At 38.5% G+C, this 24,996-nt stretch overlaps 1 protein-coding gene across 3 annotated transcripts; it reads left to right on the forward strand.

The window, feature by feature from the left end:
- LOC133291721 (SAC3 family protein C) lies at window positions 1–24,772 on the forward strand. 3 transcript variants are annotated; one of them, XM_061490039.1, is made up of 8 exons: window positions 1–22; window positions 5,383–5,483; window positions 19,116–19,337; window positions 21,645–21,866; window positions 21,979–22,064; window positions 22,207–22,303; window positions 23,507–23,599; window positions 24,308–24,772. In XM_061490039.1, the coding sequence occupies exons 1-8, from the start codon at window positions 1–3 to the stop codon at window positions 24,464–24,466; spliced, it is 1,002 nt and encodes a 333-aa protein (XP_061346023.1). In that variant the 3' UTR covers window positions 24,467–24,772. The 3 variants fall into 3 exon arrangements, with proteins under 3 accessions (XP_061346023.1, XP_061346011.1, XP_061346019.1); XM_061490027.1 differs by lacking the exon at window positions 1–22 and adding an exon at window positions 3,737–4,028; XM_061490035.1 differs by lacking the exons at window positions 1–22; window positions 21,645–21,866 and adding an exon at window positions 3,737–4,028.
- Window positions 24,773–24,996: the final 224 nt, after the last annotated feature.

Raw genomic sequence — 24,996 nt, forward strand, 5'->3', positions numbered from 1 at the left:
ATGTTGTTGGCTGCTATAGGAAGTGAAAGCAAGAGACTGGTAATACAAGAAAAGTTGGTTTCATAAGAAAAAAAAAGAGTTGTTGCTCTTGAAAAAGTTGTCAAAAAGAGAAAAATAGCAGTCAAACTAGCATCCACTGTATTGATTGACTAAGCTTCAGGATTGTGTTTCTTTTCCATTGTAACTAAGTTAGCCAAGTCCCCACAAATTGTCCACCTTCACCTTAGCCAAGTTACAACCTATTCAAGTCTCTTTGATTGAGCTTAGGTCTGTGTGTCACTTGGGAGACAAGAGCATCTTAGCAAGCCTATGTTACATCTTTTCCCAGTGTTGGATTGAGAGAAACAGGAGCCTTGAGCATTGATTGAATATTTCTGTGATTAAGTGAGGATGTGAAAAGTTGCCATCTCTGTTGGCTTTTTTAAAAATTATGCATGTTGTGCTAAGAAATGAATTTTCAAAGATCTCTTTTGTCATTACTCAACAGTTAGTGAAGCACCCCATGCATTTGAATTTTGCACACTGCTTGCTGAGTAGTTCTATGGAATAAAAAGATCACCAAGCTGCCTGGTTTGTGATTTATTAATTGCTGAACTAAGTACACTCCTCTGTTCCATGCTCTTTGTGATAATATGATGCACTGATTGGTTCTGAGTATCTTTGAATGATGTACTGAAATTTTTTTTGGTTGAGAAGAGTGGTTAATTTGCTAAATCCATGTGCTGATTTTCTCTGTTACTTGAGGACAAGCAACAATGTAAGTTTGGGGGTGTGATAAGTCCATGATTTGTGACTTTGAACATGTGATTTGATGTTAAAATGGTAGCAAAAAGAATATCTTTTGTTAATAAAAACCCCAAATATTGCATTGCAGTTGATTTTTCTGATTTTAATACTAATGGGCTGATTTTGTATGTTTCAGGCCCAAAATAGTGCTATTCCTCCTTGCAAAAAGAATGATGAAAAATTGGGCCATTCCTTTGCTGATCAGAAGCCCGAAACGCATAAAGTGAGGAAAGAAAGAAATTAAATCAGCGGCCCAAAAGAAGAAAGAAGGAAAGAAGAGAATTAGGCCAAAGACAATTAAATCAGCGGCCCAAAAGAAGAAAAGAAGAGAAGAAGAGAAGAAAGGAAACAAAAGAGACAGATCAGAATCGTGAGAAAGAGAAAAGAAAAGAAAAACCTAGCACAGACCCACCATCGACTAAATCCACCTCAAGCCCTCACCATCCATCGCGGTTTCTTCTTGGAATCGAGCAAATAAACCGAAACACCATCTGCTTTTCATCCTAGACAAGAACCCTAGCTTTTCATCACGGTTCAGTTTTTGAATCGAACCAACCCACACAAATCCTACCCGATTCGGTTGATGACACAGAAAAATCCAAACAAGTGATGAGTTGGAGGTCGTTAGTGGCTGGAGCTGCTTTTGTGGTTCGTTGCTGAATCGTGTAAGGGACACCCATGATCGATTGGAGCGAGGAGCGTACGTTTGGAGGAGGTGATTTGGGAGTCAGCTATAAAGAAAGGGAAAAAGGCATTTGTAGGACATTCTATTCTCTCCCTACCTCTCTTCTCTTCGCTGATTTTTATTTTGCTCTTTGGGAATATTTTTAGGTTTTCTATTTTCATTCCTTAGAATTTTCTGTTTGTAATCTTTGATGAGCACTGCTTCAGGACTATCGGTTGTGGATAGCTCCTGAGTTTTATTTTTCGTACACTTTAAAGTCTTTGTTTTTATCATGTTCTCTTGCTGTATTTTAGCTCATCAACCGGTGGTGATGAGCTAATTTTTCTGAGAGTTGGGTTGAAAAAAGTACCCGGAACTCACTATTATTAGATGATGTTTTAATGTTTACATGGTTGTTTTTCAGCTTGTTTACTGTGCATGTTTATTGCTGAGTTTGTTATGTGATGATCACACATAGTCAGCTCTTAGTGGTGTGAGATTATTGGGAAATAACTCGCGCTAGACCCCACTGTGAGCACATGGAAAGTTGAGAGAAAATTTTCTCTCAATGGGTATGGCTTCAGGGATGAAGTTACCCTATGTAACTTGTGAAAATGGTTCTTCAAGATCCTATGACAACAGTGACATAGAGATATGCGAAAACTGTTGTTGGGAAACAATAATTACCTTAATATTTTCGTTAAGCTGGGAGCAATTTTTGTTCTTTGTTAAAGCATCCTAATGACAAATAAGGGAAGTGGAAATTGACACCCAACTCACTTCCAAACACTGTTTTAAAACCAATTTTTGTCACTTGTTATTTTTATCCAAATCAGAAATTATTTGTCTGTTTCAAAACTTAAAAGGAAATCATTAAAAAAATATTTTACAAGTCTTTTAGTTAAGTTCTTTTTTCTAGGCTATAGTTCAAAAGATCATTTCACCAACTAAGTTCACTGTTTTAAAAAGAGAAACTTTCCACAAAAACACTTTCAGTACATTAGTTTAAAATAGCCCTAACAATTAATTTTATTTTTTATTTTTAGTTCTGATAGCAATTACCAGTTTATTTCAAGTTAGAACGCAAAGATCCTTGTGGGAACGATAACTGGGACTTACTAAAGCCCTATATTACTTGTTTTCGCGTATACTTGCGCGCATTACTTGCATAACTGTTAGCAAGGCAACATCTACATTCGCAATTGACTGCATTAATCCCTATAAAATGTTTTAGATTGCATCAAATGCGTAACTTTTTTAAATTGTAGTTAATAGATTTTTTGTAAACTATTTATCGTTTAATATTTTTTTTAATTTTTATTATTTTCAAATAATGATGTTAGGAATTCAATTTCTTTAAAACCAATACTTCCCATCATGTATAAAACTAAAATAAAATATTAAAAAGTAAATTAAAATTCCTATGTGTATAAAAAGTGACATAGTTTGAGAAATAATATTTCCTACAGTATTGTTTTTAAAAAAATAAAAATATATATATGAAATAAAAGAATTCGACCCAATAAAAATACCAATGGTTAAGAACAAATATACGGGAAATAAGAGGTATGAGCTTTTTCTAGAAAAAAAAAGTTTTTTATGCTTGTCTTTTTAAAACATATAAAATTGTGTCATTTTAAATGAGAGAAAGATACAAATAATAAAAATTACATGAGAGAAAATTAGTAATTTTTTATATTTAAATTTTAAATAAAAAATATTAATTCATGTCTTTTTCACTAAAAATTACACTTTGTATCTTTTGTTAAAAGACAAATATTTTTCTGATTAAAATTATTTTATATATGAATAGAGTAAAAAAAACACTTTTGAGTACAAAAGGGTACTTACTATTTTATCTTTTTTTTTTTTTTCAAATACACAATGTTTTTATTAAAAAAATGTAGGATTTGATGTTTGTCATTTTAGATGACATAAGTTATGTCATTTTTGATGAGAGATAGATACAGAAAATTAAAATCATGAGAAAGAGAAAATGAGTGATTTTTTTAATTTAAAATTTAAATAAATAAAAAAATTATGTATCTATCTATTTTTTAAAATAACGTAAATTTATTTCATTTAAAATATAACAAACACTTTTACAAGAACAGAACATAGTGTAACTTAATTTCTCTCAAGAGAAATTATTATAATTGTAAGAATTTGTAAAAAAAAAATTTTTACCTCTCAAAATAACACATCCTAATCGGGATCGAGTTCACAACAAATTATCAACGAGGAAATTTTGTACATGCAAAATCTTGAAAAAAAAAAAAAAAAGTAAACACAAAACAAAATACAAATGGGGCTTAGTTGGTGAAGAGGAAAGTGATGATGGAGGGTCGGAGTGAAAATCCGAGGTCTTCTTACTCACATTCACGGCGTCCACGAGGCCAGAAATTGCATTCCAATGCGACCCATCAATCCAAAGTTTCAACTTTTGCTCAAAGGGGCACTTCTTCTTCTACTACCACTAGTAGTGCTTCTACCTCTTATTTCAATAACAAACAAGACGCTGCACAAGGATCTTCCAATTTTGGGCCTTTAGTTGGAACCTGTCCTTATATGTGCCCAGGTAAAATTGAAATTGAATTAATTCATTGTGGTTGTTGTGGTGTTGTTAATAGGAATACTTTCATTTCTTGATGCTAGCAAAGTTGCAATTTTTTTTGTTTTATAAGACAATCTGTCTTTATTATTATTATTATTATTATTCATTATATTATAATTTTTTAGCAGTTTTGTGTTTTATTACACAAACATGTATGGTTAATTTAATTACAAGGTGATGTTTTGATTAGAGAATGGTATTTTTTAAATGGTTTTCTTTTGGGTGCAAAAGCTTCTTTGTCTTTCTAATCATCATTGAGGTGTTAGTGAGAGTTTACAGTGCTTGTGCTGGTGAAGTTAAGGCTCAGATAGTGAAAAAGAAAATGATGCAATTGAACTGCTCTTTAGCGCTGAGAAGAAACTGTTCTCTTTGAAGATTGTGGTGGTACTGATTTATATTTCAATGGTGAGATGATGCAGTTTAAGGATACTTATAATTTGAGAAGGAATAATGATTCGTGCAATGGGTATTGTGGCCTTAGTATATGCTTCTCCTACAAAATTCTGGCTTATTATTATTAGGTTAGACTAATTGTGATAAGAAAAGAGAAAGGACAAGAAAAGGCAACAAGAAAAGGATTGCACTGGGTGAATTATTAAGTGCATGTGTTAATAGGTCATTCTTCTTAACAATCTGGAACTAGGCTTATCTTTGCAACATCTAGGTAGTTTTGTTATTCTGAATTTGGAAATGGAAGTGCAATTTTTGTGTTCTGCTTTAGCTTTACATATGCCCACATGTGTTCCTTAACTCTTAGATACTTTGGCTCCTAAAATGGGCCTTGAACTTATTTGCTTATATATGTGGAATGTAAGTAGAACAAGATCTGTGCATCACTGGTTTGGACTTTTGAGTTGAAAATTGGAGATCATACCACACCATAAGTTGCACAGTTTAGGTATCTTAGATCTATTATACAAAGTAATGGAGAGATAGAGGGGGATGTAACTCACAGGATTCGAGTTTGTGGTTGAAAAGGTGGAATGCTTTTGGTGTTGTTTGTGATTGAAAGTTACTGCCTAACCTCAAAGGAATGTAAGGCGGTAAAATGCCAACAAAAGCATAAGCTGAGTATTCCAGAAATGAGAATGTTGTGACGGATAAGTGGACATTCAATGGTTGCATCATTTGATCCATGTGTGGAAAGGCTTCTGTTGTTGTTGTCTATTTCAGTTTTGTCAATTCATGGCAGCCAAGTGTTCTGCATAGTAAATGTTTAAGACACTATCAATTGCTATTACTATTTTTCATAAGGAGTTCATATAAAATATATTTACCTGAAACTTCTATTTTCAATGGTTTTTTTCCCTGTCCACAGAAAGAGAGAGGATCCAGCGTGAGAAATTGCGAGATTTGGCAGTTTTTGAGAGGCTAAATGGTAATCCTGGAAAATCATCCCCGGCCCTTGCAGTCAAGAAGGTAGGGCCAAACTGCTCCTATTTTATCTGGTTTTACCTTATTAACTACACTTGTATCTAGTTTAGGAAGAATGTAATCTCAAGCACCATGCTGAATTTACTTTTCTTCTATTTTTGATGATCAGCAGTGCATTTATGGGAACTGCAGAACTTTTATTGTGTGAATTAAATTGATGATACCAATGTTATCATTTCTATCTGTGTTTGATGATTCCCATAAGAAATCATAATTGGTTGCATGTTGAAACTGGAGTGTAATGCTTAGTATGTTTAATTGTAAAATCTATTGTAATGGCACATTTCTGCAGCTGACCCTTTAAGGGGGTCTGATAGACTCAAGGGATTTTAAGAAAGAATTGTGGACAGAAACTGAACTCTAAGTAACATTCAGCTTGTAAACAGTATTAAAGCCAATACGCCAAGTGACAACAAATTACAGCTGAAACGTATAAAATCAAATGACAGGATTACAAATGAGCAAGAAAAGAACATAGCCCTTAGAGATGCCCTGAGTATCTCCCAATTTTCCAGAATAACTATAATGCCTTCCTGCACCTCACACTCCTTACTTAACTGAATTCTGTTGCAACTTTGCTGACTCAGCAGGAAACCAAAGTCTCCTGTGTTTGTTTCTAGCGTACACCTTAGTTAATTGGGCTGTATCAGGGTCACAGCTTCAATGTGCAGTTGAAACTTTATTATTGATGATGATATGGGGTCTGTTAACAGCTATATGTATAAATCAACATAAACTGGTATTGATTGAATGATGATTTATAATTGGTAGTTTTTTTTTTTTTTTTTTTTTTTCTCTCTCATTTTTCCTTCTCTTGCTCTATAGTACTTTGTTATAAAATTTCTTCTTGTATCAAAGAGATTAGTTTATAGGATTTTGGATTTTGGAAAATGAGGAACTGTAGCAATAATAAAAGAGGAAAATAGGTTGAACCAGATGATGAAAATATAATATAATCCTGGAGAAGAGTGATAAACAAGAAAGCGAGATGGTAATTTTCAAATTGATAGGATCTCAAATCTCAATGAATGTTGGGGTAAACTCTTTACATTAATCGTTGGTACTACTTTGTAAAGGTTCCAAGTATAATATCCAATACCAATGTAATCATAATGAATAATACGGGTTAAAAGAATAGTACTCTATTTAACAAAATATTCCTTCCCTTGCAAACTGTGCAAATCCAAAAATCATTTATCCTTGTCATTCACAAAATCTTTAAGCATTGCATCAACAGATTTATATGTTGACAGAAGTAATGATATGAACTGCTACGATCTTTCAAAATTTATTCAGATATTCCAAGCAACTTTATCATGCGAAAGCAAATGATCTTTGTAAAGAATCAATTCAACACAAAAGCTTAAGATGATAAGTGATGGGCTTTCAATGATTTTATGTTATATCTTTCTAACAATCCTGAATTTGAAGAGCTTCTGATAAGACTGGATCAGATAATTAAAGAAATAAGGGAAATGTGCAACTTTTGGTCCAAAGAAATATCTGGGTTTTTCATATATATTGCAGAAAACAGCATTACAATAATAGAAATTATAAGGGCAAATTAACTATCACGTTGCTACTCAAGCTACAAAGGAAGATTAATAAGAAAAAGCTAAGGACCAGCAGGTTAGAGAGATGCTGAGCTCTCCAAGTCTAGTGCCAATTCCAATTGCCAAGCTACCACACCTTCATGCCTCATGTCTCATATAACCCCAAACACTAACCAACAGCCACGTCAGCAAAACAGAATTGCCTACAAACAGAATTCCTTTTACCCATTTCCTGCACCACTTTCTAGAATATTCTCATGATCAATTGATCCTCTATGACACTGATAGAACTCTTCTTAAGGTGTATAGTAGAAAGCGTCACAGGGGATCAAATCCTAATGCTGACTCACAGGAGAGAGGGAATATCATAGCTGTTGGTGCTGAGGCTGGTGAGAATTCGGTTAGGGAGAGAGAAGTTGGTGTGCTGCATGGGGCTGAGGCGTAAAAGTGCATCACAAGTAGTTATATAAACGGGAAAATAAAGGGATGAGGGAAGCTGGAAATTTGGGAGTTCTTTGGGAGGGATCAGTGCCTCTTATTAGCACTGAACCAGCTTGGGAAATTATTGTAATTGGTGGTTGTTTTTGTGCTTTGCGTTTAACTTGTTTCTGTCTTAAACAGTATTTTGTTATTGTAAATTTTTTCTTGATAATATACAGAAAATCCAGTATTCTGGGCCAAAACCCTGTGTTGTGCGTATTACTCTGACCTATTATATTACAATTCTAGCAACTGGTATCAGAGCACTTCGATCCTTGGGGTGCTTTGAATGGTTGTTACTCGCAACATGGACAATCGTTTGGAGATCGTGGAGGAACGCTTACGGAGAATCGAGACTTTAGCTGAAGAGCGTCACGAACAAAGTGACCTACGGCTAAGTGAGATTTTAGCCTTGTTACAACGTCATCCTCGCCATCGAGTTCGAGCTGATGGGGATGGCAGCCCGCGTCGAGGTCGCTCTCGCCGAAGGAGCACGGAATCCACAGATTCTGACTGGAGAAACCCACTCGCAGGTACACATGGGGGAGGACCTTCGCGTCAGCCCAGATTGGAACTCCCTCGATTTTCTGGGGATGATGTGTTCTCTTGGGTGACCAGGGTGGAACGATACTTTCTGGTCAATGCAATCCCAAAAAGAGCAAGGATAGACGCTGTCATGATCGTCTTGGATGGTCCAGCGTTAAATTGGTTCTTCGTTTGGGAGCGTGGCAACCCCAACGCGTCTTGGGAAGATTTTCGAATGGATGTTATGGACCGATTCCAATTGGAGCTGACTGGGAGTCCCTACCAGGAATTGATGAGTCTGAAGCAGACGGGTAGCGTTGCAAGCTTTAGGGCTGAATTTGAGAGAATAATCAGCCCTATTCAATATGCAGATGAGGCTATGCTTAAGGAGATCTGGTTGCATGGGGTTCATAGCAGTCTGCGCACTGAGCTGATGCAAGCCAATATAGTATCATTATCTGACTTGATGAGGAAGACGATGAGTTTGGAGAGAAGAAATTTTTCGTGGGCTAGTGATGGGCTGGGTTCGTGGGGTGCTGGAAGGACAAGTGTAGTGGGCCGCTCCAATCAGCCCATTAAAGGGTTCTTTAACGCGTCACATGCCAAGGGCATGGCCACTAATGCCACGTCCATGACAGGTGTCGGTCATCAAGCTTCCCCCACCATTTAAAACGACACGCGTTCTGGTCACACAAACCCTACCCGTTCTCATAACGTGGGTAGTGAGGGAGCAACACGAACCATGGAAGCTTCTGGTTCTGGTAGCAACCTGGTTGGTGGAGGTGGACGGCTCAGCCAGGCGGAACTTCACGATCGAAGTCGCTTGGGTCTCTGTTTCAAGTGTGGAGAGAAGTGGGACCGCAACCACCGCTGCCGGAACGCCCATCTCCGATTGTTGGTCATCGAAGAAGATGAGGAGTTGACCGATCCAGAAGTTCCTTCGCCCATGGAGACGCGCGAAGAGATCTTGCAACCGGTTGAAGAATCCCAGTCCATTGAAGCTGCACTCTTACAGCTCTCCATCTACAGTGTCTTAGGGCTTTCTTCAAACCAAAGTATGCAGATGTGGGGAACGGTGAACGGCGAGAAAGTGACGACGTTGGTTGACAGTGGTGCGACTCATAATTTTATCAATCGTCAGGTGGCTGAACGATTGAAACTCACCATTGAAGATTCATATAGTTTTAAGGTGGTGCTTGGCAACGGTCACAAGGTGGGCAGCCAAGGTGTGTGCCGTCAAGTTCCGTTGCAGATTCAGGAGTTTCAAACGACATTAGATTTGTTCGTCTTTGATTTGGGTGGTGCAGAGGTAATTTTGGGCATGGAGTGGCTGAGGAACTTGGGGGAGATCACAGCTGACTTCAACAAACTCACGTTGAAGTTTAATGATGGGGAAAATGCGACGGTACTTCACGGATAGGGGTGTCAATATGGGTTGACACGACACGAATTTGACACGACACGAATTCGACACGACACGAATACATCAACACGAACACGACACGAATTTTCATTCGTGTCAAAATCTTCAACACTGACACGACACGAATACATCAACACGAACACGACACGAATTTTCATTCGTGTCAAAATCTTCAACACTGACACGACACGAATTTTTTGCGGGTTGACACGACACGACACGAATAACATGCAAAATAGGGGACAAAACGATAATTGACAAAAAAAATAAAAAAATAGATCGAAAATAAAGAAAAAATTAAAAAATAATAATAAAAAAATAAAAAAATAAAAATTAAAAATAATACGGGTCGACACGAACACGAATTCATAAACACGAACACGACACGAATTTTTTTACGGGTCAACCCAAACACGAATTTTCGTGTCGTGTCGCGGGTCGACCCGCGTGTCAAAACCCATATTGACACCCCTATTCACGGAGATCCTGCTCTGTCACGCAAGGGAGCTTGGTCCTCTCTTCGTTCAATGGTGAAGACGTTAAAGGACAGTGGTCAAGGGTGTGTTGTTGGGCCTCAGTGGATTCAAGGAGAATCAACAATCATGCCAGTTGATTGGGCTGAGCTTTCACTACTGCTGAAGGAGTTTGATGACATTTTTCAGCAACCACAGGGCCTACCTCCTCACAGACGGCACGATCATGCAATTGAGTTGAAAGCAGGGAGTGGAGTGCCAAACATACGACCTTACAGGTATCCCTACTACCAAAAGTCCTTGATTGAGTCACTGGTTTCTGAGTTGCTCACTGCAGGGATGATAAGACCAAGCATCAGCCCTTACTCGAGCCCAGTCATTTTAGTACGCAAGAAGGACGGCAGTTGGAGAGTTTGCGTGGATTATAGGGCCCTCAACAAACTCATTGTGCCGAACAAGTTCCCAATTCCGGTGATTGAAGAACTTTTGGATGAGTTAGGTGGCTCCAAGGTTTTCTCCAAACTTGATCTTAAGTCAGGGTATCACCAAATTAGAATGCGGAAAGAGGACATACCCAAGACGGCTTTTCGAACCCACGAGGGACATTACGAGTACTTGGTGATGCCCTTTGGGCTCACCAATGCTCCTTCAACCTTCCAATCACTGATGAATGAGATATTAAAGCCTCATTTGCGCAAGTTTGTGCTGGTTTTCTTCGATGATATTTTAATCTACAGCCACAGTCTGGTTGAGCATCTCCGGTGTGTTTTGGATATTTTGAGACAGCATAGTCTTGTGGCAAATAGAAAGAAGTGTAGCTTCGGGCAGTTGCAAATTGAATACCTCGGCCATTTAATCTCAGAGGAGGGTGTAAAAGCTGATCCTTCCAAGATTGCAGCCATGTCTCAATGGCCTAGTCCTACAACATTGAAAGAGCTGAGAGGGTTTTTGGGATTAACGGGCTACTATCGGAAGTTTGTTCAAGGGTATGGTCAGATTGAAGCCCTTAACTGACCTATTAAGAAAGGATGCTTTCCTTTGGAGTAAGGAAGCTCAGTCGGCATTTGAGCTGTTAAAGAGTGCCATGTGCTCCGTTCCAGTCCTAGCAATGCCAGACTTTGGTAAAACGTTTACTGTGGTCACTGACGCATCAGGAAAAGGGATGGGAGCAGTGCTTACTCAGGGGGATCGTCCACTCAGTTATATCAGCCAGGCTTTCTTTTCACGTGCGTTGGAAAAATCAGTTTACGAAAAAGAGTTAATGGCAATTGTGTTTGCCGTTCAAAAGTGGAGACCATACTTATTGGGTCGCCATTTCATTATCAAAACTGATCAAAAAAGCTTAAAGTTCTTGACTGACCAACGAATGCTGGGAGAGGAACAACAGAAATGGGTATCCAAGCTTCTAGGATACGATTTTGAGATTCAGTACCAACCGGGTAGGGAGAATAAAGTTGCAGATGCCTTGTCCCGGAATCTGCATTGTTTCTCCCTCTCTTGTGTGGATGCTAGCAAAAATGAAGTGCTGGAGCAAGAATTACAAGCAGACATCAGAATGAGAGGAATTATTCAAGACTTGGTCATCAACCCTCAATCACACGCTGGGTTCAGCCTCAATGGAGGCCGTTTATTTCACCAAGGCAGATTGGTATTGGCAAAAATCTCCAATTTTATTCCAATGGTACTGCATGAATTTCATGATTCCTATGTTGGTGGCCATTCTGGATTCTTGAGGACTCTGAAAAGAATCAACAGCTTGGTGTATTGGGAAGGTATGAACAAGAAGATTAAGGAGTATGTGGCCGCTTGTTCTGTGTGTCAACAAAATAAAGTGTCGACATTATCTCCTGCAGGGCTGCTCCAACCCCTGCCCATTCCTACCTGTGCCTGGACTGATTTGTCGATGGATTTTATTGGAGGACTACCAAAGGCTCAAGGCTTTGACACGATTTTCGTGGTAGTAGACCGCCTTTCTAAGTATGCCCATTTTATTCCCCTTAAGCATCCTTATACAGCCAAGGTAGTTGCTCTTTTGTTCATCAAAGAAGTAGTTAAATTACATGGATTCCCAACATCCATTGTCAGTGATAGGGACAGAGTTTTTCTTAGCTCTTTTTGGTCAGAGTTGTTCCGTTGTAGTGGCACCAAATTGAAATATAGCACATCTTATCACCTACAGTCCAATGGCCAAACGGAGGTAGTTAACCGTTGTTTGGAAGATTATTTAAGGTGTTTTTGTTCGCCTAAACCCAACACTTGGCCATCCTGGTTGCATTGGGCAGAGTTTTGGTACAACACTACCTTCAAGACTGCCACGGGTACCAGCCCATTCAAGGCAATGTATGGATGCGAACCTCCTACTCTGTTTCGGTCCAGCTTTGCTATATCTCCAATTGATGAAGTCTCCACAATGTTACAAGACCGAGACTTAATTTTACAAGAGTTACAACAGCATCTTTTGGTTGCTCAAGGTAGAATGAAAGCTCAATCAGATCAGCATAGGAGACACGTGGAATTTGCAGTAGGTGACATGGTCTTTCTCAAGCTTCAACCGTATCGTCTACGATCGTTGGCAAAAAAATTGAATGAGAAGCTTAGTCCTAGATTTTATGGACCCTACGAAGTGGTGGAGCGAATTGGTGCTGTAGCATATCGATTACTGTTACCAGTGGAATGCAAGGTCCACAATGTCTTTCATGTTTCACTTCTTAAAAAGGCTATCTCACCCACTGACACCATACAGCCTCTTCCTCCTATGCTGAATGAGGAGTGGGAGCTCAGTGTTCAGCCAGAAGCTGTCTTACAATGGCGACGAAATTCCATGGGACGTGTGGAAGTTTTGATTAAGTGGTTAAAGCTTCCTTCCTTTGAAAATTCTTGGGAAGATTCAGCTCAATTTGATTTCCAATTTCCTGCATTTCACCTTGGGGACAAGGTGAAGGTTTTGGGGGGAGTATTGATAGAACTCTTCTTAAGGTGTATAGTAGAAAGCGTCACAGGGGATCAAATCCTAATGCTGACTCACAGGAAAGAGGGAATATCATAGCTGTTGGTGCTGAGGCTGGTGAGAATTCGGTTAGGGGGAGAGAAGTTGGTGTGCTGCATGGGGCTGAGGCGTGAAAGTGCATCACAAGTAGTTATATAAACGGGAAAATAAAGGGATGAGGGAAGCTGGAAATTTGGGAGTTCTTTGGGAGGGATCAGTGCCTCTTATTAGCACTGAACCAGCTTGGGAAATTATTGTAATTGGTGGTTGTTTTTGTGCTTTGCGTTTAACTTGTTTCTGTCTTAAACAGTATTTTGTTATTGTAATTTTTGCTTGATAATATACAGAAAATCCAGTATTCTGGGCCAAAACCCTGTGTTATGTGTATTACTCTGACCTATTATATTACAATTCTAGCAGACACCTTCTAGAATACACCTTCATGTGTGTCTTATCAATATTCCCCCCCCCCCGACTTTCACCTTGTCCTCAAGGTGAAAATCAGGGAATTGATTGTTAATTACTGCTGATTCCTCCCAAGAGTTCTCAAAGGAAGGTAAATTGAACCATTTAATCAAGACTTCAGTTCTGCCTAGAGAAGTTTTCCTCCACTGCAGCACCTCTGCAGGTTCAACGCGAAGTTCCCACTCTTCATTAAGCATGATAGGCAATGGTTGCACTACTGTAGAAGGAGAAACGACCTTTTTTAATAACGAAATATGAAACACATTATGGACTTTACTCTCGGCTGGCAAGGCTAGCTTGTATGCAGTTGCACGAATTCTGGATATAACCTCAAACGGACCATAGAAACGAGGGTTGAGCTTCTCATTTAATTTTTTTGCAAGGGAAAACAACCTATATGGCTGAAGCTTCAAGTACACCATGTCCCCAACTACAAACTCCAACTCCCTTCGATGCTGATCAGCTTACAACTTCATCCTATTCTGAGCAAGTGCTAACTGATGTTGCAATTCCTATAAAACTGAATCTCTGTCTTGAAGCATCTTGGACACCTCATCCACTGGCGAAACAACAAAACCTGTTTGAAACAGAATTGGAGGGTCGCAGCCCTTCAAAACTTTGGATGGAGTAGTGTTAGTGGAACTTTTATAAGAGGTGTTATACCAAAACTCAGCCCAATGCAACCATGAGGGCCAAGATTTGGGTCTTGGACTACAGAAACATCTGAGATAATTTTCAAAACACCTATTAACCACTTCCGTTTTTCCGTTAGATTGAGGATGATATGCCGTACTATATTTCAGTTTATTACCACTGCACCGGAACAATTCAGACCAGAAAGAGCTGATAAAGACAAGATCACGGTCACTGACTATGGAAGAAGAAAAACCATGTAGGCTTACTATCTCCTTGATGAATAGTAATGCCACTTCTTTGGCAGTATAGGGGTGTGCTAAAGGGAGGAAGTGTGCATATTTGGACAATCTGTCTACCACCACAAAGATTGTATCAACCCCTTGGGTTTTTGGCAAACCACCCACAAAATCAATTGAAATGTCTCTCCAAACTTGAGAAGGGATAGGCAGCGATTGTAATAAACCTGCAGGAGATAAATTCTGAGATTTATTTTGCTGACAAACTGGACAGGCAACAACATACTCTTTGATATACCTTCTCATGCCTTCCCAAAACAATAAACCAGCAATCCGTTTAAAGGTTCTTAAGAATCTTGAATGCCCCCTTATGCAGGAATCATGAAACTCTTTCATTATAATAGGAATGAACCTAGATGTTTTTGCCAAAACGAGTCTGCCGTTATAAAACAAACGCCCTCCTTGTAAGCTGAAACCCGAATGTGCATGTGGGTTTACCACCAGATCTTGTATGATGCCCTTCATTTTCTCATCTAGCTGCAACTCTGAGTCTACCTCTTCAAAGGTGTTTGAATCAATGCAAGACAAGGATAATAACTGGAAATTCCGAGATAACCCATCGGCAACCACATTCTCTTTTCCCGGTTGATATTGAATCTCGAAATCGTAGCCAAGGAGTTTGGAAATCCACTTCTGCTGGTCCTCACCCAATAGCCTTTGATCAGTCAAAATTTTAAACTTTTCTGATCAGTTTTAATAATAAAATGCCTCCCCAACAAGTATGGTCTCCATTTTTGTACAGCAAACACAATTGCCATCAATTCCTTCTCATAGATGGATTTTTCCTGAGCCCGGGGTGAAAAAGCTTGGCTGATGTAGCTTATTGGGCGGTCTTCCTGCGTAAGAACAACCCCTACACCTCTTCCAGATGCGTCTGTAATCACAGTAAAGGGCATAGTGAAATCCTGCAAAGCCAGGACAGGAACAGAACACATCGTCTCCTTCAACTTATCAAAGGTAATTTGAGCCTCTGCAGTCAAATCAAAACAGTCCTTCTTAAGCAAATCTGCTAGGGGTTTTGCCAATTTACCATAACCCTGCACAAACTTTCTGTAATATCCAGTGAGTCCCAAAATTCCTCGCAATCCTTTGAGGTCCTTGGGTGGTGGCCAATTCATCATGGCTTCAATTTTTTTAGGATCAGCCTCAACCCCTTCACAAGATATAAGGTGGCCTAAATACTCAATTTGCGGCTGAGCAAAACTGCATTTTTTTTTTATTTGCAACCAAACAATGTTCCCTTAAAACTTCAAGAACCAAACGTAAGTGACCCAAATGATCAGCCTTGTTATGACTATAAATAAGTATATCATCAAAAAAGACTAATACAAATTTTCGCAAAAAAGGCTTCAGAACCTCATTCATCAGAGATTGAAAAGTGGAGGGGGCATTAGTGAGCCCAAAAGGCATCACCAAATACTCATAATGGCCTTCATGTGTCCTGAAGGCCGTCTTAGGTATATCCTCCTCTTTCATACGAATCTGGTGATAACCAGATTTAAGGTCCAGTTTGGAATATATTTGTGAACCTCCCAACTCATCCAAGAGCTCTTCAATGACTGGGATAAGGAATTTGTCTAGTATTATGAGTTTGTTGAGGGCTCTGTAATCAACACATACCCTCCAACTTCCATCTTTTTTCTCACTAAAATTACAGGGCTGGAGTACGGGCTAACACTAGGTCTTATCATCCCAGAACTCAACAATTTAGAGACTAAGTTCTCTATTAAAGATTTTTGATATTGCAGATACCTGTAGGGTCTTATGTTGGGTACCTCGCTGCCGGGTTTGAGATTGATGGCGTGATCATGTTTACAGCTGGGTGGGAGGCCCTTTGGTTCGCTGAACACCTCTTCAAATTCGGCCAGTAACTGATCCAGTTCCCTCCATCGTGGTTCTGGCTCCTGCTTCGAGTTTGTTGCCCAATACTGATCTACCAAGTATCCTTATCCCTCCTCTGCCAGAGCCTTGATTGTGGAACGAACAAAGATCAAAGATTTTCTGCATGACAAAGACGGGTCTCTCTTAAGCGTTACCTCTCGCCCATCAGCGTTGTATTTCAGAGTGAGCTTGTTAAAATCTGCCTTAATCTCCCCCAACCCTCGTAGCCAATCAAGCCCTAAGATTACCTCAGCACCTCCCAAATCGAACAGAAACAGATCTTGAAGAGTTTCTGTACCTTGAATTCGAAGCTTAACGTCTTTGCAGAGCCCACGACTTCCTATCTTCTAACCATCCACAACCTCTACCTTGTATTCAGGTGTTTCTTCAATTGTTAGCTTCAAACATTCTGCCACTGTTCTACTGACAAAATTATGTGTAGCTCCGCTATCGACCAACATGACCACCTTTTCGCCTTGCATGGTCCCCCACAGCTTCATCGTTTGGTTCGAAGAGAGCCCTAACACACTATACATGGAGAGTTGTAAAGCTTCCATGACGCCCTTCGATTCGTCTTCCACTGTCTCTTCGACGCCGTGTACTTTGATGCTCCTTATCGTCTTCTTCCACCACCAACAAATGGAGTTGTGGGACTGTGCAACGATGGGTTGCGTCCCACGAACCCTCACATTTGAAACAGACCCTTCTACGCATGCGATCTTGGAGCTCCGCTTGCGTCAATCTTCGCCCCTCCGTTTTTTGATTATTGCTTCCTGAACCTTCTAGGGTTCGTTTGGCCCCAATTCCGGTTTCATTGACATGCGCTTGAGCATTTGTATATGTGTTATTCACTGAAGACGCAACAGAGGAACGTGTGTGGTTTGGGTTAGTGATCACGTGCTTACTAACAGATCCGCCTTGAACCACTCTGTTGGGCTGCGTCACACGGCCCATTTCATTTGGCCTCCAACCCTAAACCCATCGTTGATCCAAGCCAAATTCCTCCTTTCTGTCAACGACGTCTCCTTCGTCATCTTCGTTAAATCATCAATATTCTTTTGCAAAAGCTCTGTGCGAAAGCTATCGCAGATCCCATGTAGCCAAATCTCCCTGAGCATTTGATCATCCGCATAATGCAAGGTGCTAATGATCCTTTCAAATTTTGCTCGATAAGTTGCCACATCTCCGGTTTGTCTCAAACTGATCAGCTCCTGGTATGGGCTCCCTGTGACTTCCAATTGAAAACGTTCCAAGATGTCTGCTCTAAAATCCGCCCAAGATGCGTTTGGGTTATTTCTATCCCAAATCTGATACCAGTTCAGGGCAGAGCCTTACAATACCACCATTACCGCTCCAACCTTATCCCTGTGAAGGACCCGATCAGCTGAAAGTATCGTTCGATCTTCGTAAACCATGTATAAACATCATCACCCAAGAACCTAGGCATTTCGAGCCTAGAATTAGGACGCTGTTCAACATGGTAACCGAACTCTTCCCCTGGTCCATCGTCAGACTCAGTCGATTCTGGGCTCCTCCGTCGAGAGCGGCCACGACGGTGATGCCTGCTCTGACTACGTCTGCCTTCCTGCTGGAGGAGTTGGAGTATTTCATCCAGCCTTTTGTCGTGACGTTGGTGACGTTCCTCTGCTAATTCCTCGTTCCTCCTCATCCTTTCTTATACTGCCTCGATCCGATTGTCCATGTTGCGCGTAAGAACCATCCAAAGCACCCCTAGGATCGGAGTGCTCTGGTACCAGTTGATAAGACTGGATCAGATAATTAAAGAAATAAGGGAAATGCGCAGCTTTTGGTCCAGAGAAATATCTGGGTTTTTCATATATATTGCAGAAAACAGCATTACAATAATAGAAATTATAAGGGCAAATTAACTATCACGTTGCTACTCAAGCTACAAAGGAAGATTAATAAGAAAAAGCTAAGGACCAGCAGGTTAGAGAGATGCTGAGCTCTCCAAGTCTAGTGCCAATTCCAATTGCCAAGCTACCACACCTTCATGCCTCACGTCTCATATAACCCCACACACTAACCAACAGCCACGTCAGCAAAACAGAATTGCCTACAACAGAAATCCTTTTACCCATTTCCTGCACCACTTTCTAGAATATTCTCATGATCAATTGATCCTCTGTGACGCCTTCTAGAATACACCTTCATGTGTGTCCTATCAGCTTCAAAGCATGTACAATATGCAGCAGGAAAAAATGCTTATTGTTCTTCCACATTCACTACCGGTTGTTTGTGTTAATACTACTGTGCAGCAGCAGCTGTTGAAGTTCTTTTTTGATCCTTTGGTACCTTCAACATCCTTAAATCTGATGTACACAAAATTTTAAGGGAAAACTGCAATTTCTTTGGGGGGGTACAACTCCAATTCATTAATAAAGTTCTTGAAACTAATTTCCATCCCGGGAAAAGGTTAACCAAACTTAGAATTATGGTTAATTTAGTTAGTGATTGACTAGCCATTAACTAGTCCTTGAACAAGGATCAACCATTTTGGCTGACTTAATGTTAATGCCGCTAAATTTGAAATATGCCTACTAGAATTTTCAATATCACGTTTCTCCCAGTATTTCATTGTCCCCTGTTTATTCTTTATTAACTTCTAGTTTATTGCGTAGTTAATGCTAGCAAGCTGCATTATGGTATAAAGGATGTGTTTCAATATTTAGCATGATGCATTATGGTCTGAAACTTTATAAAGCATGTGATTCCCCTTTTTATTTTTATTTTTTTAAGTTCTTGAAGGTCAAATTTTTTGAATACATCATTATTGTGTGGTTTTATAGCATATAAGTAGCTTTTACACAAGGTTATCTTCTCTGCTATTCAATATCTTTTAGTTTCACAGCTTATAATCTTCCATTTCACTTATCAGTTTTGCAGAACTATATCCGCCAAATATGTTCAAGCATCCGATATTCGGCCTCTTACTGTATTGGAAGATACTTTAAATTACCTTTTGAGTCTGCTGGAATCTAAAGAGCATCCGTTTGAAGTAGTTCATGACTTCATCTTTGATAGGACAAGGTCAATACGTCAAGATATTACTATGCAAAATATTGTGAGCAAGAAAGCAATCTACATGTACGAGGGAATGGTATAATGCTCTCTTTCAAATTTCTTTGTGTACTTTATTCTTTTCATCATATGTTGAGGTCAAATTTTCTCTTACAACCACATTAGGATAGGTGGTTTGAATTACATTTCTGATGATTTGTTTTGCAACGTCAGGTTTAGCTAAATTTTGAACTTCGAAGGTCCATGTATCTCTCGCGCAATTACGTTTAACACATTAGATGAATGTCAATAAAGAAATTGATGTTCACTGCATACACTTAATTCCAAATATTAGTTCTAGACTGATGGGCCTAAGATAATTAGTTAGTTTGTTAGGAAAGTTTCTAGAATGTTCTGAGAGGAGGGAATAAAAGGAGAGTGTGTGTGTGTAGTGAGGTAGGCATGAATTGAGCATTTGGTGAGTGGGGATTTGGGGAAGGATCTCTTGGGATCTCTTTGGGGCTTAGGTTTGTTGGTTGGAAATGAGTTGAGGTCTTTTGGTTTATCTTTTCTTCTTTGTCATTTTCTGTTATCGATTACTATTGGAGTTTGTATTCAAGTTGTGGAGTCTGCGTTTGTTCATTCCAATTTGCTGTCATTACTGTAAAGGAGTTTGTGTCCAAGAATCTTGAAGTAATATAAATATATCAGTGTTATTTGTGATTATCTTGCTGGGTAATATAAATATATCAAACTTGGGGACTAATTGCATCCCCTGCCCTTATGAACCTGAGTGGGTAAGTTGGATCAATTCAATGTAAAATATGCGGTGCTTGCTCAGAATCAGTTCTGTATCTCTATCCTTACATTGTTTTTCTGCTGTTTCTATATGGAATTCGTTGTCCAGGCCTTTTGATGATTCTTTGGTATACCTAGGTCCTCCAACCTATTTTTGATGATTAGTTTTGTTTTTATTATAAGTTCAGGGTTAGGGTAAGAAGGAAAAGAGAGAAAGACAGCTAATGGTAGTAAACTGAAAATATGACTGATGGATGTAAATGTAATGGAATGTGTCACAACATCCTAACCTAATACTTCTCTTTATATAATAATTAGGTCAAGTATTAGTACTACTGGTACAAGTCCAACTTAATAACAATAAGACTAATAATCTAATAACTATAATACTCCAAACTCTCTCTCAAGCCAAAGCTTACAAGTAGCAAACCTACGAACATAAAACAAATAACACAACCCATCACAACCAAATAACTTAAACAACTAGTACTCCCCGCAGCATCCTTGGTAGATAGCTCCTATAACTTACAACTCACTCTTTGGCCTTTCTCTCTCCCCTTTGACCTTTCCTATCTTCTCCTTGGAACTGGTCCAAAGCAAACAACATAGTTTATGAAGTCTTCAAATTTTATCCTCGGTTGCCCCTCAACCACTACTCTCTAAACACTGGGTCAGTTTCATAACACCTAGTAATTCCAAGAAAACCCTTTACTAATGCCCAAAATCTTCAAATCACAACACCATTAACAACAAAACAAATGTAATTGTTCTGTCTGAGTGACAGAGATGTCTAGCCAAAGGCTAGTAGATCAATATAAGATCTGGTACTCTCTCTAGGTATCTATGAATTAGATAGCTTGAGATAGTAGATCACCGTGCACAATGATAATGGCGTTAGCCAATGGGGTGGTATGTGTGCACAGTGACAGACAACATAACAGTAAGAGAGAGATTAGATTATACCTGTAGGTTTTATATCCTATTTATAGAGTTTTATCTATGGATGTAGTAGTTCTGGGCCTCGTAATCCACAAGCCAAACTGTACCATTCTCTAGCTGTCATGTGATTGCCCTTTATTGGGACTTTAGATATATGGGCTTTACATAGGTCCATAATAGTTGCCCCCCCATCCCAGTAGCTTGAGTTTTCGAGCTGTTGGGTTGCATAATGCTTTTTCCAGATTACATTGACCGTGGTGACTTGTTTACGTAATTTGTATTACATACAAGGATGTTATATTAAAGGGGGCGAACTGGAGCAGTGGTAAAGCTGTTCCTTCATGACTGAAAGGTCATGGGTTCGAATCCAGGAAACAGCCTCTTTGCAATTATGCAAGGGTAAGGCTGCGTACAAGGATTTCCTCCACCCCACACTCGCTAGTCGGGTTTAACGGGGAGTGGTTTATACAAGGATGTAATATTCCTGAATTCAGTACGTAGCACTAACTAAACCAGAACAAACTTCAGCCCGCAGTGCAACTTGTTCTATGAGCTAACACAAGACCAACTAGCTGAAATGCAGCATGGGTACTCCCTCGAGAACAGCCCATAATCAGAGAATCACCACTGAAAAATAAACAATTAGCTCTTACTCTGCCTAATCATGCAGGTGAAGTTTCATGTTGTGTCACATTACAAGCTTTGGTGTTCTATGAGTGATCCAAACATCGCATCATTGCATCATCTCAACATGGAACAACTCACCAAGACATTGACATCGTTATTCAATCTGTATGAAGCAAATCGAAATTCAAATTATGTGCATGAGAATGAAGCTGAATTCCATTCACTATACATGCTTCTTCATCTTGGATCTTACAGCAAACCAATGGTTAATCTCTAATCATTGGCATGTTTAATTATTTTTCTCCTGGGGAGCCTGGTGCACCAGGTTTGCCCTATTGGATCTTAAGTTATGTAATGTAGCTATTTCTGATCCACAGGCAGAGCCACTTTCTTTGTGGTTTAGTCATCTATCAGCTCCAGTATTGAAGTCAAAAGAAATGTGTTTTGCTAGGAGAATCTTACGGTGACCTTTATCCTCATCATTAACTTTCTTGGTTTTAATAATTAAATGGATTTTTTGCTGGTTTTTTATTAACGAAATTTCTTGCATTTAATAGTTACCGGGAATGCATGTCAATAATGGATATTCTCTTTGCTCTTGACAGATCTTTCCGACTTGGTAATTATAAGGATTTCTTTAACACTGCAGCAGCTCAGGCATCATACCTGCAGTACTGCATTATGGAGCCTTATATCAATGAAGTAATTATTGGAACTAGTGATTGCATTCTTTTCCTAATATTCTATCATTTGTTTATTTAGATATTCTTTTTATGTCTGACTTGATGCATGCCTGCTTGCCTTGTTCTTGTTACTTTCTTTATATGCATTTTATTATCTTAACATGAAGCATATTTTGTCATCGTAATAGCCATCTTTAAGAATACTCATAATAGGCTAGTTAATGTTGACTGAAATACTAAAGATCTACAGGATATATGAATTGCGGGGAAAAGACATGAAACTTGATATCATAATCATCATTATTTTATCAAGATTTTGCTGATAAATCAGATAAAAATGCTTACAACTCAGCTTTTGAAGATGCTAACATCACAGACAAATGTCAGCTTCTCCAAAATTCCAAACGAGATTTTGTGTACTCCAAATCAAAATTGCAACAGTCGTTAGTCTTTGTGTTATAAGAATCTTCCTTGTGCATATAACCTCACTCGGAAGTACAAGATGAAGGTGCTACTTTTGAGGGTCTTGATAATGGAAAATAACCCTTCAGAAAATAAATACCAGCAGCTCCTACCACTTTAATGGAAATTTCCACCTTCAATTTTTCATTTATGATTTATCCCACTATGTGGAGTTGGCTACATAAATCTATTGATGCCATTGGGCGCTACAAGAAACCAAATTTTCAATAAATCATTGAATCAACTTAAAGTTTTTATTTATAGTTTCTCCTAAAGTTTTCTTAGGTCTTCCTCTGGTTGTGTAGTGCTTTATTGCCAAACTTACCTAGCTAGTTGCAAACTTGGACAAAAGGGGAGGGTTTGGTTAGGCAGTCGACAGCAATGTAAAACTTTGTCGAATATGTATGATATAGGAAGAAAAAAGTGAAAATAAATAAATAAATAAGTACATAAAGAACTGTCTCAAATGTTCAAATGTTCAATTGTTCATCTTGTTACAGAAGTTTGTTAACTTGTTAAGGGCATATGTTATGGCGAATTCTTGCATCTTGTTCAGCTTTCTTTTTTCTGCGTATTGTCTGCATGTGAAATAATGATGAAGAAACTTAATAAGTAGTTTACTAGTGTTATCTGTTTTTCTGAGAAAATTTTGCTTATACTTCTTGAGAGGTGGATTCTTTTATTTGCAGACATATCAATGCATTTCATAATATCTGTTTCTATCTTCAATTATAAAGGTTTTGCTTATTTTTGGTAAAAGGTTCGTGCGCTGGCTTTATCTTGCATAAATTTTGGGGGCTACAAACTTCATCCATATCCTCTGTTCGACCTTTCAAAATACCTCATGCTAAAGGTATGAATTCTGTTGTCTTCTCTGGAGTGTACAGAAACACCTAAACATGCGCAAACAAACACACTGAGGATTGTTAACAATTGTATAAATGGTTATATGTAGGTTGCATTTGATCCATATTGAGAGACAGTACAAACAAAACAGTACAGTATAAATGGTTGAGTCACAAAATAATTGTGTTGTTTGCTGTTTGATGACGGATGTGCAGGACTAAAAATAATGTGATATCCTAATCTACAAAATAATAATAATAATAATGTGATATCCATGGATAGAATAGTGCAAATATTATTATAATACCCTTTGTGTAATGCATTGTTTTGTGCGCAGTAAAGTTAGCATGATGAAGGGGTAGGGATTATTTGTCTTTTTCTAGTTTTGTGCTGTGAACAAGATTTATAACCTAGTTTATGGATTTGTATTGCTCCTTGAGTTTCTAATTGTCCAATACTTGTACAGTTGTACTATTTGAACAATTAAACAAAGGACAATTTTGTTTGGAATGAGATGTTCCTTATTTTTTAGCGAATCAAACACAGCCGTAATCTTTTAACTTCATAATGGGGTTTATCAATCTAACAGTGAATTTTTTTAGCAGTTCTACCTTAGTGTATCAATCTTAGCTGTAATATTAGTTTTGTTATGTCAAATATAAGTTGATCTTTACACACATTCTGGCTATATTCTATTTTCAACTCTGTATGACAGGAATCAGATTTAGAATCCCTTTGCAATTCTTGTGGTCTCGAGACTTATACAGATGAATCTGGAAATAAGTTTCTTCCCACAAAGCAAACTACCTTCAGTCATCCCAAAGGTGGGTTCCAGAACTATAGTTTCTTGGGCTTGCAACAATATGAAAGGTAGCTTTAGAGCTTGCAGATTTTATGTGTGCATATTGGGAGATTGGTGATAATATCGGTTGGTGTTATGTGTGTGACTACGATCACTTGGATCAACATTAACCAGATATTCATTCTCTAGTATCTCTTTGTGGTGCTTTTGGGAAAATTGGGAACAAATTGTACAATAGACACGCTTGTGCTTGACTGCTTGTGAATAATGTACATGTGAGATTATATTTGGTATTTTACTAATTTAAAACATGGGAAAAGTGTTTGTCGTTTTAAATGACATAACTTGTGTCATTTCACTCTCACAAAGAGGTGGAACTCACATCTTTACTTTTTTTTTCACTCTCTCCCTTCCATGATCTTATCCCTTTCTCTCACTTAAATGACATAATTTTACATTTTTTAAACAGAAAAATATTTCTGCAGTTATTGAAGATACTTTATCTGCATTTACTTTCAAAACGACGTCGTTTTAGAATTGAAAGATAAAAAATTATAATTATAAAGATTATAATATACTTGAAATAAATTAAAATTACAAAA

The sequence above is a fragment of the Gastrolobium bilobum genome, unplaced genomic scaffold, assembly GCF_033153095.1.
Source record: "Gastrolobium bilobum isolate Gb01-03AN ecotype WA unplaced genomic scaffold, APGP_CSIRO_Gbil_v1 utg5858, whole genome shotgun sequence".
NCBI lineage: Eukaryota > Viridiplantae > Streptophyta > Magnoliopsida > Fabales > Fabaceae > Gastrolobium > Gastrolobium bilobum.

Coding starts and splice junctions, on each gene's coding strand:
- LOC133291721 (XM_061490027.1), top strand. CDS start 3,785: ATGATGGAGGGTCGGAGTGAAAATCCGAGGTCTTCTTACTCACATTCA. Junction 4,029..5,382: donor CTGTCCTTATATGTGCCCAG/GTAAAATTGAAA, acceptor CCCTGTCCACAG/AAAGAGAGAGGATCCAGCGT. Junction 5,484..19,115: donor CGGCCCTTGCAGTCAAGAAG/GTAGGGCCAAAC, acceptor TTCACTTATCAG/TTTTGCAGAACTATATCCGC.